At 40.9% G+C, this 13,933-nt stretch overlaps 1 protein-coding gene across 3 annotated transcripts; it reads left to right on the top strand.

Moving 5' to 3' along the window:
• The first annotated feature begins 1,138 nt into the window (after positions 1-1,138).
• LOC128084105 (solute carrier family 2, facilitated glucose transporter member 11-like) lies at positions 1,139-9,876 on the top strand. Of its 3 annotated transcripts, none has more exons than XM_052689931.1 (12): positions 1,139-1,273; positions 2,585-2,683; positions 3,265-3,425; positions 4,768-4,892; positions 5,152-5,281; positions 5,843-5,991; positions 6,552-6,739; positions 7,485-7,595; positions 8,153-8,254; positions 8,418-8,493; positions 9,139-9,266; positions 9,582-9,876. In XM_052689931.1, the coding sequence occupies exons 1-12, from the start codon at positions 1,250-1,252 to the stop codon at positions 9,786-9,788; spliced, it is 1,500 nt and encodes a 499-aa protein (XP_052545891.1). In that variant the 5' UTR covers positions 1,139-1,249; the 3' UTR covers positions 9,789-9,876. The 3 variants fall into 3 exon arrangements, with proteins under 3 accessions (XP_052545891.1, XP_052545892.1, XP_052545893.1); XM_052689932.1 differs by having other exon boundaries at positions 1,167-1,277; XM_052689933.1 differs by lacking the exons at positions 1,139-1,273; positions 2,585-2,683 and adding an exon at positions 4,002-4,134 and having other exon boundaries at positions 3,304-3,425.
• Positions 9,877-13,933: the final 4,057 nt, after the last annotated feature.

Raw genomic sequence — 13,933 nt, 5'->3', positions numbered from 1 at the left:
AGAGCCATCAGCTGATGTGTAAGGATTGTCTCAAATACTGACTCTGAGGCAGCTACAAAAACTTTCAAATGGGATCAGAGAAGTGCTGCTACACTAAGAACAGACCTGGGCTAGTTAGACCTTATTTGAGAAGGCTCAGGACAGCTTTGCATATGTGTGTCTTGCATGACTGTAACACTGCATTTCCCCCCAGTGCCATCTAAGCAAGGCAGATACTAGCAGCTAGCATAGCACTTCTTTCCTTTGGCAGATGCATGGTATGTCATTCCAACTTTGCATGACTTTCCAGAAAAATACATTAATTCCTAATTCAAAGGGATGGTCTCACTTGTGTTCTAACAACAGCTTCACCGCTGGAGATCTAATCAGAAAACAAAACAAAACAAAACACTGTGTATTCTCAACTTACATCAGAAGACAGTTTCACTATGAGAACAACATAAAGTTGAGGAAATTGGCCAGGTGGCACTACATCTCAGATGTCAGCTGGAGAACTGTGAATATTCTTTGCAGTTGATCTATTTTGTAGTGTGACTATTTGCATACAACAATTTCTTTCTGATTTCTTCATCTTCTTTAGCTGAGGTATAAAATGTAGATGATATCTAAGCCATTTACCAGCTTAACACATATAAAACCATTTTAGCCTTGAAATAAACGAAGTTAAAGTCTGAAAATGTTCTATCTGATGTAAGAGACAACACTCCAGCTCTGAAGGTTACTGGCCTGATGTTGAACCTTTTTCAGCAAAGAAAAATCCAGTACTCCTAACAGCTGCTTGAGCCCAATGTGCCACTGTAGAATTGTTAGGCTCTTTCCAAAAGTCCTGTAGATATCACTATCCGAGCCCCATTTAAAATTCCCAACAGATAACACTGCCTCTAAGTTTCTTAGTTTCTACTGAGAACTAAGCAAGTTAAGGCTATTGCAGTTCTTTCTAAAATCAATGTCTCTGTTACCCATTGCCCAAGGACAAAAGAGAGTTCATAATGTATACAGGTTCCTGGCGAGTGAGACCGTCTTGGTTACTTGAGCTAGACATAACCACTGGTTGAAATATTTAATCCAACAATTCTAAACTTTGTACAACAGCTGAAATAAGTGTAATTAACTCAAAAACCTTCTAACTAAACTTTAACTTCAGTAATGTAGGACTAGTTCACTGACGCTGCTATTGTGCAACGCGAGCTTTCAGTTCCTCTGGCAGGTACCAGTCAGTAAGCAATAGGAATCAGCTCTTTCGTTGGAGATGGCCACCTTTTTCTCTGACCTGGTGAGTAAGTGTCACTTTCTCATGTCCCTGACATTTAAAGGGCAAGGCTAACGTGATCCAGATTACTTAAAGATTATAAGCTTTTAGGACAGCGACCATCCTTCTCTTCTGCATTTAAACATCGCCAAGAGGAATGGGGTTGGGGCATGGAAGGGTCTTTTTCGTGCAAGAAGACAAAATAAAAACTAACAAAACTTCTCGCAGTTCCACCGTCTGACAACGCTGTTGTACTTTCGTCTTCTGAATTACTGAAAACTAGCAGGCGCTCTGATTACTTTAACGACTAATTCTGAAGTAATGAATGGATTAACTGTGCTGCAAAAGGCTACGATACACATGACAAGCTGCAAAAGAAACGGGCTTCCCCATTTCATCCATCCATTTAATATCATCCATCAAGAGTTACCATAGTCTTAAGAGGGGAAGAAATTCTAACAAGTATTTCTTACTTTCTCAACTTCCAATAAGTACTAAAATTCTGAATTTCTAAATCTATCATGCACCCATTAAAAAAAAAAAAGGAAGAGTGAGAAGGTGAGTTAATTTTTGTTGATTAGCAAATCCATTGAATCTGAGACAGAACTTTGAAGGAAATTCAGAATCTCCTGATCCATTACTTCTCTATTCTTGTCATGAGATAACTTAGGAAATTCAGTAGTGGAGAAATGAAGTAACCGGCCCTTGAAAGATGGATCTAAGAACTAGAATAAGGAGAGATCTAAATATCATCCAAGCCACCATTACACACATTTACTTTACTTTGCTCCTGTCTGATTGTATTTTATTCCAGTTTTTCTTCATCTAGGCACTGATCTCCAGGAAACTGTGAGCTTATGAAGCTCATGATAGGAAAAGGGGGAATGGCTTTAATATAAAAGAAGGGAGATTTGGGTTAGATGTTAAGCAGAAATGTTACTCAGAGTGTCGAGGCAGAGCTGTGGGTGCCCCACAGCCATGGCAGGGAGTTGGGGCTGGGTGATCTTTAAGGTCCCCTCCATTCTAAGCCATTCTGTGATGCTATGATTACGATCTGACTTGTAAAGAACACAGAGCACAGTGTCTTCTATACAGATCAGTAGTATCACATACCCAGATACGTCTGGGTAGTTTTGTGTTAGGGAGAGTTTTGTGTTAGTGCAATTACAAAGACTATTCCAAATTACCATCTTCTCCTTTTAGCCCATGCCTTTCTGAAAAAGGCAAATGTTAAAAGTATCTTTCCTTTATTAAGCTTAAGAATAACAACAAAGTCAGAAATGAAAGCAGTACATTAATGTGAAGTTGATGGAGTACTTTTTTTTCTCTTTGCAGGTTCAGTTCCAGGGGCTACTTCAAATGGTCCTAGTGCTGGGAATTGGAGGTAGTTTCCCATATGGATTCCATATTTCTGTCATCAACTCCCCCTCTGTGGTAGGTAGCAATCTCCCTGGCCAGTTTCAAGATCTGGGGGTCTTGCTTTCCAATTCATCAATCTGTCTGGTGCCATGCACGTGATCTTCTCTCCTGTATGCTACTTACAGGCAAAACATGGCCAACTATACAGATGTCAAAGTCACAGCATTACACTGTCAGCACCATTACTGTCTTCCACGTGTATAAACCATGCTTCTCATAGCTAGAGCCCATAAATGAGAGAGCAACCTTGCATTAACCTGTCTGAATTTGATTTGTAATTTTGCTTCTCCTTCCTCAGTCCTTTTTCTCCTGATTTAATTGTAAAGGATTAGCCACCAAGGCCTTCCTACAATTCCTAGATTTCATCAAATAGAACTTTCTAAAATGGAGAAGAATGACAACAGCACATTTTCTGTTTTTCAAGCTTACTGACTGACACTAATTTGAAGATTTTGAAATTGATCTCAACTAACCTGTTTTACTCTGAAAGTTAATCTCAAAAGAAATCTAGTCTGAGTAGAACTGAAGTACAGCAGCCAAATAAGATGAAGGAATCTGACACCCATTATCCAGTCAAAAATCATTTTCCTTTTCAGCACATCAGGAACTTTATTAATGAAACCTGGATGGAGCGACACGGCTCCCCCCTCCATCCAGAGACAATCATGCTGCTGTGGTCCTTCATTGTGTCTGTCTTTGGGATTGGAGGCTTCCTGGGGAGCCTCTGCTGTGGCTACCTGACTACCAGATACAGAAAGTAAGTGTTTCTAAAGCTCAGTAGCTCAAGAGTCCAAGTACGGCAAGTACAGGGAAATATCAAGGTGAATGAATAACCCCTTCTTCTTGGTCGAAGCAGCCTGACTGCAGACTAACCTGATCGTGTGTACAGGCACATCCAACACTTTCTAGCTGAAAGATCTATCAAGCTTTATGAACACCCAAAAAGCAGCTGTAAAAAAGTCTTCTGCTGTAATGTGCTACATGCAGCCTCTTTCAACACCTGGACAACAGCATGCAGAAGACATTCCTACATGACAAAGAGCCAGATTTCTACTTACGTACGGCTGTTCTGAAGTGATGACATCATATTAAATATTCATATCTAAACTAATGAACTGTGAACAGAACTGGAAAAATTAATTTTCCTGAAATTACACTATAAAAGATACAGGCAGCACCAAAACAAATTCTCCGAGAGAAATCTCCATTTTTGGCAATACATTTTACTAGAAATCATTCCAAAATTATTTTTCTCTCTGGAAGGAGAAAAGATTCCTCACCAGTCTGGTCTTTTCCCACTGTCTGTGTATAACACCACTAATTTCATTTGCAGAGAAATTGGCAAACTTATCTGCTCGGTGTGATCCATTTAAAGATCTGCTCCACAATCCACTGGTCCAGAGGCCCCTCATGTGGGTCTTAACAAATCAGCTTAGCCTGCCTGCCTTTGTGTTCTTTCCTGTCAGGTAAGTGCCCCCAAGAAATTTCTTGTGGGACACTGCCTAATCCCACACTCCGAGGGTCTCCCATGACTGGAAATAAAAATGAGTTTTCCCATGGATTATTTTGTGTGGGATAACCTGTATCACAATCTTTTAAACAGAGGATCTCTGGGCATTCTTAATGTGCAAGCAGACTCTTGTCTAGCCAGCAGCACAGCAAAAATGAGTGCAAACAACTTGGACTTGATCCTGAGACATTGTGATCGGGAGCATATCAGCTCACAGTTTACACAGAGTGCTTTTTGAAGCACGAAGCACACCTCTGAAAAATGCATTTTGCCATCTCCCAATACCTCAGATCACATCCATCTGTCAGAAGTGCCTTTAGTATGATCCATACTAAAACAAGAACCATAGACAGATTACTTCTGGGAAAAAAAGTCACATTTTATGAGGAGCTCCTGAGATAAACATTAATGAATTCAAACATAAAGGACTGTGAAGTATTAAAGCATCTCTTTGACTATCCAAAGTCAAAATCCTTTCAGACATTCCTTTAAATGACAGGAATGGTTCCGCCATGCTTTCTGTCAGAGAAAAAAGTCAAAAGGGGTTCTTGTTTCGCACTAAATTCTCATGTATTGTTCTTTGTTTCAGAAAAAAGTGCCAGATTGCCACCAACCTGATCATGCTGGTAGCTGCACTTTTAATGGCCTTGAGTAAAACAGCCAAATCCTTCGAGCTGATTCTGGCCGGACGCTTCCTTTACGGCATTGGCACAGGTAGGTGCCCGTGATGCTGTGCAGGGCGAGCACCCCTGCTGTCCCAGGATTTTCTCCTCAGGTATTGCTGCTCTTGAGTAATGATTTTAAAGAACCAAGCGAATGGATTAGGCCCTTAATGAAAATGAAAGCCATCATCCCTTTGCAAGAATTGAATCCCAACATCAGAGTGAATGGAAACGGTGGAAGACAGGATGGGGCCTGAAATTTCAGCTTTTCTCAGTATTTTAACAGTCACTTATCCTCTTTTATCTTTAAGGGTTTTCTCTCAATATACATCCTCAGTATGTAGGAGAGATTTCACCCAAGAAGCTGCGTGGATTTACAAACTCCACAGTTTCTGTTTTTCTGACACTGGGGAAACTCACAGGACAGGTTATTGGACTACGGTAAATTCTTCTGTTTTTCTACTGTGTTACACTAGAAGCAATAGAAATCTTTCTATATACTTACCTTCTCATCTACTTAATGACTGAGGAACCCTTTAATCTTCTCCAAAACAGGGCTTATCTTATGCCAGAAGAAAACTTTTGATCAAATTCGAGGCAAACATAGTTTTAAATATAGGAGAAAGAAAAGCAAATTGCTCATGACCTGATTTCTTCTTCATGAGGCTCCCTTTCTGCTCCAGGACTTGCCCTCAGAAATTTACTACAATTACATGAAAGTCTTAGCAAGACATTTTGGTCCTGCAGTCAAACAATGACCAAAATGGTCTCATCAGCTCTTTAGACATCACATAGAATGCAAATCATCTTTAGAAAGTATTTCAAGATGCCAAAGAAATTTCTAAAACTTGTCTGAAATAAAAATAGCCAGATTTGTGAAATTTGCCAAGTCATCAATACAGGTGTTTGCTCCACGGCACCCCTGAATGGAATTTGAGCAATCCTCACCACTCAGGAGAAGTTCCTGAACATTCATAATTTTGTTTCACATGCACTTTCCAGGGAGATTTTAGGAAGTGAAGCTTTGTGGCCATGGTTGTTAGCATTTGGTGGACTGTCAGCCCTGCTTCAACTGGTTACTCTTCCATTTTTCCCTGATTCACCATCCTACCTCCTGATCCAGAAGGGTAATGAGGAAGCCTTCAGGAAAGGTAGAGTGCCTAACTTGCCACCTAATTCACGTGATATGGTAGAATGCCCAGCTTTGGCAGAAGATACGAAAGCAGGACAGAGCTGTTCAGCACAGTGGTGTGTACCATGGAGCAGGAGCAGAGGTAGTTCTGACTAAAGCAGTTCAGTTTCCTAAAGCAAAACATCTGCATTAACTGGGGAGTTCAGGCTAATTTAGTCAGTACAGAAAAGAAAGACAGATGCATAACAGCATGTTTAAAATGTCCAGTTTGGGCAGTAGCTATTTCTTTAAAGGAAATGGTTTGGGCAGCCTATTTCTTATTAAATGAAGAGTACATGAATGTTTACTTTGTTTACAATTAAGTCAATTCAGCATTAGAAAGATACTCCATACTGACAACAGAGGGACAACATTTTTTTATCTGCCTGTTGACTCAGGATCAACTAGAAGACAGAAGCAGACAACAAACCAGACACTAAGCACCTGCATCAATGGATAAGCAGAATAAGGATTTAATGTAATCATTTATGATGGAGATATTCTGATAGAATAATGCACTTCCCTCTCTCTCCACAACAGCCATTAGGAAGCTCTGGGGGGAAGGAGACCATCAAGCAGAAATTGATGACATTATGAAGGAGAAGGTTGCAATGACGAGCACCAAAACCTTGCGTGTCCTTGAATTAATAAAAGAGCCATCTATGCGCTGGCAGCTTTACATTCTGATGATTCTCATGACCACCTTGCAGCTCTGTGGAGTCAATGCAGTTGAGTGCTCTCTTTATCCACAGAACAATAAACATTAGGCAGCATTACAAAACCCTCCAAGACACTCTTTCTTACACCAGCTTAGACTAAGAAACTCACAGAATGATTTCCATGGGAAGAGGGCTCTGAAGGCCATCTGACTCACAATAAGGCAGACCTTCAAAGTTAGATCAAGCTGTTCAGGGTTTGGGGCAGATATTTGGAGGCCTAGAGATTCCATGACTTCTCCAGATCCCTGTAGCAGTGTTTAGCCATTCTCTCAGTGAAGAATATTTGTATTATGTGCAGTTAGAATCATCCCTTGCTGTCACTTGTATCCATTGTCTCTCGTTCTTTCACTGCGTATCTCTTACAAGAGTCTGGCTCCATCTTCCCTACACTCACCTGCAATTAGATCCCACCGTCTCTTCTGCAGGGTGAAGAAACCTCAGCCTCTCCACCCTTATCCCTCATGCCCTTTGCCAGTACTCAGACCTGATCTAGTTTTTCAGTGTCTTTCTTGCAGTGAGGGCCCAAGACTTGACACAGTCCTCCTGACTTTGGTGCCACGCAGGGAGGAATGACCAAGTCCCTCAAGCTGTTGGCTATGCTTTTACTAGACCTATACAGTTATTCTTCACTCCCAAAAGGACACAATCCACTTCTATACTAATTTTCCAACTTCACTAAGAGAGATGAAAAGTGATGTGCATCACAATTGCTAAACTTTTCTTCACAGACGCATTTCCTCTCTGCATTTTTCAGATATACTTCTATTGTTTTGAAGTATTCCATACAGCCAAGTTTGAAGAACATCTTATCCCGTACGTGTCCCTGGGAGTTGGGCTATGTGAATGCCTATCTTCTATATTGTGTGTAAGTCTTTGGAGACTGGAGTTCGAAGGAAAAATGTAATGTGGTCAACCGTGCTTTTTGTTTCTTGTAAGTGGGCCCAGGGAAGATTTGCATAACCTAAGGCACATCGTCCTGTTTCTGTAAAACCACATGAAGGATGAAAGGCAGCTCTTATCCATTATATCTTTAGAATCATTTTTATTCCGCAAAAATATTCTCTCATTCTGTTACAATGAGTAACCACTAAATGAGAAGGCATGAGCAGAACACAAGAGTCAGGGGCACAGCTCCAAAAGAACAGGAGTCTGGATTAGCTGCATCTGATGGCTGGGATTAGATGAGTGTACATATGCATACACAGTTTGATATATACAAACATGCAAGAAAGAAAACTATCTAATAACAGTCTAGAAGAGACTAATAAGTAACAGCTTTGAAGCTGATAAATTCATCTGGAGTTAAGAGTCTCTCAGATTTCTGGCTATTATTCAGATAAGGCTCATGTGAAAGACACGTGTAGAGGGCAGGAGTTTTTTCATTTGAGAACTGAGATTTATGACACATTTTCTGCCTTTCAGAGCACCCTTATAGAGAGATTCGGGAGGAAGGTTCTGCTCTGGAGAGGATATACACTAATGTGTTCTGTGCTAGCACTCCTTACCACCACCCTGTCACTGCAGGTAAAGATCTAGCAGCCTTCTGGCTACTTGCCCAGCATCAACCCACGTTTCTGGTCCTGCCTGAATATGAATAAGTACAGACACTGGAGTCAGTGGAAGAAAAAGAGCTCTGTCATTCTTTCACGTATCTAACAGTTTGGTATCACTGGTTTCTCACTTTCAGCACCGGTTCTTCTGGCTGCACTACTTCAGTGTTGTCTTGATCTTCCTATTCGTTATCTTCTATGGAATTGGACCGTGTGAGTAAGAGAGAAAATGCTGCATCATATTGGTTAGCAACACAACTGGCAGGGGAAGAATACACTAAATCCATGATAAAATTCTGGAAAGTAGAAGGAAAGGGCAGATTGGTACAAGCAGGAGAAAGGAAAAGGATACAAACACCTCAAATTTTTTTGCTAATCCCAGTACCCTAATGATTTAAAATAGACTATTACTTTCTCTGGAGGGTTTAAGAACAAAACTTCAGAACTCTTTTAAAAATACTAAGCCAGAAATAGGATTCTAGGCATTGCCAGGTGAGTGGTAGTGACCAACCCTTCATTAACTCAGTGAGTTAAGCTTTATAGCTGCTAACATACTTCAGGCAGAAATGACTACAGGACACATAAGAGTCATTAACAATGGCTACCAATGCAATACAGAACTGCACTGGCACCAGGAAAAGGATTCCAGCATGTATGAGAGAAACCTGAAGTCCTAAATTAGCATCTGTAGAACCTCTCTGGAATCGAGGTCTTCCAGCCCCACGGCAGAAGTGATCTGCCAGCAGGCCACCTACTCTGCCTGACGTTTCTTAGCATTGCCACTGCAAGGATCTTCAGCAGGAGCAAGGTGCACTAAGCAATGGAGGAAACAAGTACACTTCTGCTTTTCTTTTACAGCTGGAGCCTCTATAACTGTCATGGTTGAAATCTTCAGCCAATCATTCCGACCATCAGCCTTTCTGATTGTCGGCTGCATCAACTGGACGGGACTGTTTGTACTCGGGATGGTTTTTCCATTGATTGTTGTAAGTCATTAACCAGATTCCTCCCTCGAGGCTCATCTACTTCTGGAAGCTGACAGGGAGCTAAATTATGGCAGTGAATTGCAGTGATATGCAAAGCTTAGCGCTCTGTCTGAACACCACGCCTGCTCAGGAATATCCCAGGCCTCTCAGAGAAGCAGCAGATCAAACGCGGACAGCACTGTGATGCTCATTCTGGTTCATGTACTGAACAAACCTTTGAATTTCCATTAGTAAGACACAGATCCACAACCAAGGGCAAAGAAGTGGAAATGAGATTCTTATTTTCCTTACGGTGTTTCTCATTTCTGCTTGCAGGATAACCTCGGTCCCTTCTGCTTCCTCATCTTTTTGGGAATCCTTGCTCTATCAGCAACTTTCGTCTACCTGTACCTCCCTGAGACCAAGGGAAAGTCAATCATGGAGATAATGGCAGAGTTCAACAAGCTGAATTTTGGAAAAAAGGAAATCTCAGTTACAGAAAATAACTTCCCTAAGGATCAGTTGTTCTGCACCAAACTCTGAATGTCCACAGGAGAAATCTGCATTCTTTAGAAAAGACAGAAAACAATGCTGCAATGGAAATAAAAAGGAATCATTGAAAATAGAACACGCTCTTCCATGTGTTGTTCTTTTCTTTTCTTTTCTTTTCTTTTCTTTTCTTTTCTTTTCTTTTCTTTTCTTTTCTTTTCTTTTCTTTTCTTTTCTTTTCTTTTCTTTTCTTTTCTTTTCTTTTCTTTTCTTTTCTTTTCTTTTCTTTTCTTTTCTTTTCTTTTCTTTTCTTTTCTTTTCTTTTCTTTTCTTTTCTTTTCTTTTCTTTCTCTTCTCTTCTCTTCTCTTCTCTTCTCTTCTCTTCTCTTCTCTTCTCTTCTCTTCTCTTCTCTTCTCTTCTCTTCTCTTCTCTTCCTTTCTTTTCCTTTCAATACAGATATGAAATTCATTATGCTAGAGTTTTATTTCTTGCTCATGTCTAAACATTCTAACAGGAAATTTTGTCACTTAGTTTTAAGATCTACAGGATATAATTTTTTTTTCCTGAAAAAAATCCAAAAAACTAGATCACCATTTTTCCTAACGTATTTTATAGTTCTAAGACATTTTGCTAGAGGTCTACAGGGTCCGTTCCTGCTCCAAGACCATACATACACCTGAAGAGTATCCAGAAATGTGTTTAACCAAATAACTTAAGGAGGCAAATGCAGGAAGGAAGGATTAAGCAGACTGAATGTTCGTCAGTCACAAAAGAGAGATAAAGTAGAAGTCGATAATAAAATAAAATAATTGACTTGAAGGCTGATAGAGGAAAAGCTTGGTACATGGTTTTGGGCAATTTAACAAAATGTAGGTTCAAATCTTAGCAAAGGAATATAGGAAAAAGCATTCCAGCTATGTAAGTAGAAAAAAATATCGCAGGTGAAATGGTTGTGTGAGACATTCCTTCTGGAGACAGAATGGGAATTTCAGTGGAGAACATCCTAGCAACTCCAGGCAGGAGGAAGGGCTGGCTGAACTGTTATTGCTGTGTGTAAAAGAGGTTCAGTGGTTCCTATAAAGCAAAGCACACTCTCCAGAGCTTCTGTGCCATCTAAGGACCTGGTTTCCAGGCTGGTGCATCAGCTTCTGGGAATGACATCAGACGTTTTCAGAAAAGAGTTTGTTTTGGAAATGTTTCCCTTGTTACATAAGCAAGCTGCAAATACCTAGAGATTATTGTACCCAGCAGAAGAAAACAAGCTGTGAAGTTCATTACAAATACAGTCTAAGTTTTTCCAGGTGACCACTAACAACTATGGCATGATGTGTCACTAAATGCTTTGAATCATACCACCTGCTTCCAACAAATCACTGCACCAGAGATTCATGAATATTGCAGAAATCAGTTCCTCTCCTTACAGATGGAGCTGTCACATCAGTTTGTTTTTAATGCTTTGACACAGGATTCATGCCCAGAAAAGTTATTTTTTGATTTTTCAGTATTTTTGTTATTTTTAGAATGTTTCGGATGCAGGAGAGCCTATTCACTAACACAGAAAAGGGATGAATTAACAGCACATTTGGAACAGTTTTGTCACAGCTCATAGGCCTCCATGCTGTCGGGGATTTTCTGCTATGTTTTACTCCCAGAACTCACAACTGAGATACCCACCTATATTTTTTAAAATAATTATGAGAATTGCAAGAAGAAGCACATTATAGTCCTCCCATTCTCAAAAAGCCTCCAAAATTCTTACTATGTCACTGTTTTTTCATGATCAGGCTGTATCCAAATACATGGACAGGACTCAGAGTAAGACTGGAAAAGCTGGAGATGTTCTTGAGTCAAGAAATTTCATTTCAATAACTGATAAAGTGCTTTTTAAGAAAGAAAATATCAAAATGCACAAAAGACAGGTAGTAATTCTTTAAAGAGCTAAGGATTTGAGGAGGTATCATGGATTACAACAAAAATAAGTGTTCAAATGATGTCCGAGCAGAGGGAAATCTCATTTGTGTGCACAAGGTAGCACTGAACCCCAGCAGTATTCCACTCAGCCACAGGCTCCCCACCTTGAGAAAGAGGTGAGCAGATTAGAGATGTGCCAAAGGGAAAAAACACAAGAGAAGTCAGACTGCAAGGATCAAGTGAGATTCTTCTAGAAAAGAGAAGCACGAAGAAGGAGGCTGTCATGGAGAAGACTGGAACAGCTTTTTTCACCTAGTAGGATAAGGCTGCAAGATTTCAGTGAGATTTTGGAAGGAAGTTTTAAAAGCTTCTGTTGCTTCCAGTCGAGTTCTTCATTGGGTTTGTGTTGTGGTTACCAGCTCAGAGGCAGCATTGTATCAGTGTTCCTGTATCACTTCCAGCAAGCACAGCACTCAGAAGCAGTCTGAAGCTCCCACATACCTTGTTAGCTTGGTCTTCACACTGACTGCTACTGACCAACGCCATACAGAACCTGGCTGGAGAGCCCTCAGTGGTGTTCCTGCAGCTGGACATTGTGGAGCACAGCTTCATTTTGCAGCTCAAAAATGTCCAATTTGAACACGGGCTTGGGCTGAGAAAAGCTTTTAGCCTGCTCCATGATAGCACTCTGGGGATGTCGGCCCTCATGAGCACCCGAGAAGCTCTTTGAGCATCTGTGTGAGGGCAGGAAGGCTTCTCCAGGTGTCACCTTTCCTCTGTTGGGGACCAGTGGAGGTTCTGACCAACAGACTTTTCAGGAATGGTGGATGGTTAATGGTGCTGAGCTTTCATTGACCAGTGAGAAATTGGTTGCTTTGTGGTCACAGATTTAAAAAGCCAATTATGTGGCTGGATGTCCTCATCAAATTGACTTGCTTCAGAGATAGAAAGCCAGCAGACCTGAAGATGAATGATTGAACTGAGTCTCTTCCAGGCAGATTGTTTGACATCCAATAAAGCATTCCTCTTTCTCTGGGGCCAGTAACAGAACTCAGCACAGTCAGCCTACCCCATTAAACATGCAGGAAATCAATCTCTGCCATACTTGATTGAAGTTAGCTATCTCAGAAGAGTCAGAAGAGTGCTTTAGGCTTGCATAAGACTTATTTCCACAGAAAAGAGGTTTACCATAAACGGAGTGGGTTTTTTTTCCTCAACACATGCAGGAACATTACGCACTACTTCTGTGAAGCGGTTGTGTCCTACCCCTCTTCACAAATAAATAATGCTTTTATAAATCATCAGTCCTGCAAACCAGTACTTGCTGTATGGGGGAGGGGGATCATCAGCTGGTAGTTCTTGCATAACAGCCCCTGGGTATAAAGCTAGAGGCCAGGGCTGGGATGCAGCTGGAGCAGGTTTGTGCAGCAATGTGGAAGGGACATGGAATGGGACTTAGAAATAGACAGGGAACAACAAAGACTTTTTTTTTTTGGAAAGGACGCAAACTCCTTCGTGACAAAGGAGACAATAGGAAAGGGAGAGAGTCTCCAAGTTATGGCAGAGAGAAGGAAAGGATTAGGATGGGCTGGAATGCAGAGCGTCCCTCTCACAGGAAATGGGACCATTGGAAAAAATCCTGATCTATTTCTATTTTTTTCACAAATAGACTTTTGGTTTATTTTGCACTGGGGAAAAAAACAAAAAACAAAAAACAAAAAACAACCTACTTCAACTTCTTCACCTACTTCAAATTTTCAAATTGCTCTGAGGAGAAAATAATGGAGATTGATATTTGAGTTTGATTTATTTTCTAACAGTAAGCTGTTTCTGAGATAGATGTTTAAAGGCACGTGTGTGCAGACATTTGGCACACAGCTGGCTGAGACACAGGGAGGCTGGCTGGGAAGTCGGGCTGAGAAAGTGGGATCTCAGTGGGATCCCCTTCATTCATCTGCTGCGGTCTGATGTTCCAGGCACCCAAACAAGCTGTAAATGACAGCCAAGACTAATTACCCAGACAACCCCTGGTACTTGGGCTAGCTTGTTTAGCAAGAGGGTTAATTGCTGCTGAGTTCCAGCGATGCGCTGCTAATAAACGTGGGTAATAACAGAAGCCAGATGGATGCCAAAGGAACTGATCCCTGGATTCCCCAGTGCGAGGACCTGACACTATGTATTAGCAGCAGGGAAGACTGCGGGCTGCTCGTTAATGTTAACATGGATACATTCTTCCAGTTTTTCTGCTATCAAGAACAAAAGTAGGATTGAGCTGTATTTTGTTTAA

Source organism: Tympanuchus pallidicinctus, unplaced genomic scaffold (genome assembly GCF_026119805.1).
Source record: "Tympanuchus pallidicinctus isolate F22 unplaced genomic scaffold, pur_lepc_1.0 scaffold25, whole genome shotgun sequence".
Classification (NCBI taxonomy): Eukaryota; Metazoa; Chordata; class Aves; order Galliformes; family Phasianidae; genus Tympanuchus; species Tympanuchus pallidicinctus.
This window is presented reverse-complemented; position numbering and strand designations above follow the sequence as displayed.

What these genes read in the sequence shown, in the direction of transcription:
- LOC128084105 (XM_052689931.1), top strand. Translation starts at nt 1,250, where the DNA reads ATGGCCACCTTTTTCTCTGACCTG. An exon ending in CCACCTTTTTCTCTGACCTG is followed by an intron (nt 1,274 to 2,584) that starts GTGAGTAAGTGT and finishes TTCTCTTTGCAG; the next exon opens with GTTCAGTTCCAGGGGCTACT. An exon ending in CCTTTACGGCATTGGCACAG is followed by an intron (nt 4,893 to 5,151) that starts GTAGGTGCCCGT and finishes TTTATCTTTAAG; the next exon opens with GGTTTTCTCTCAATATACAT.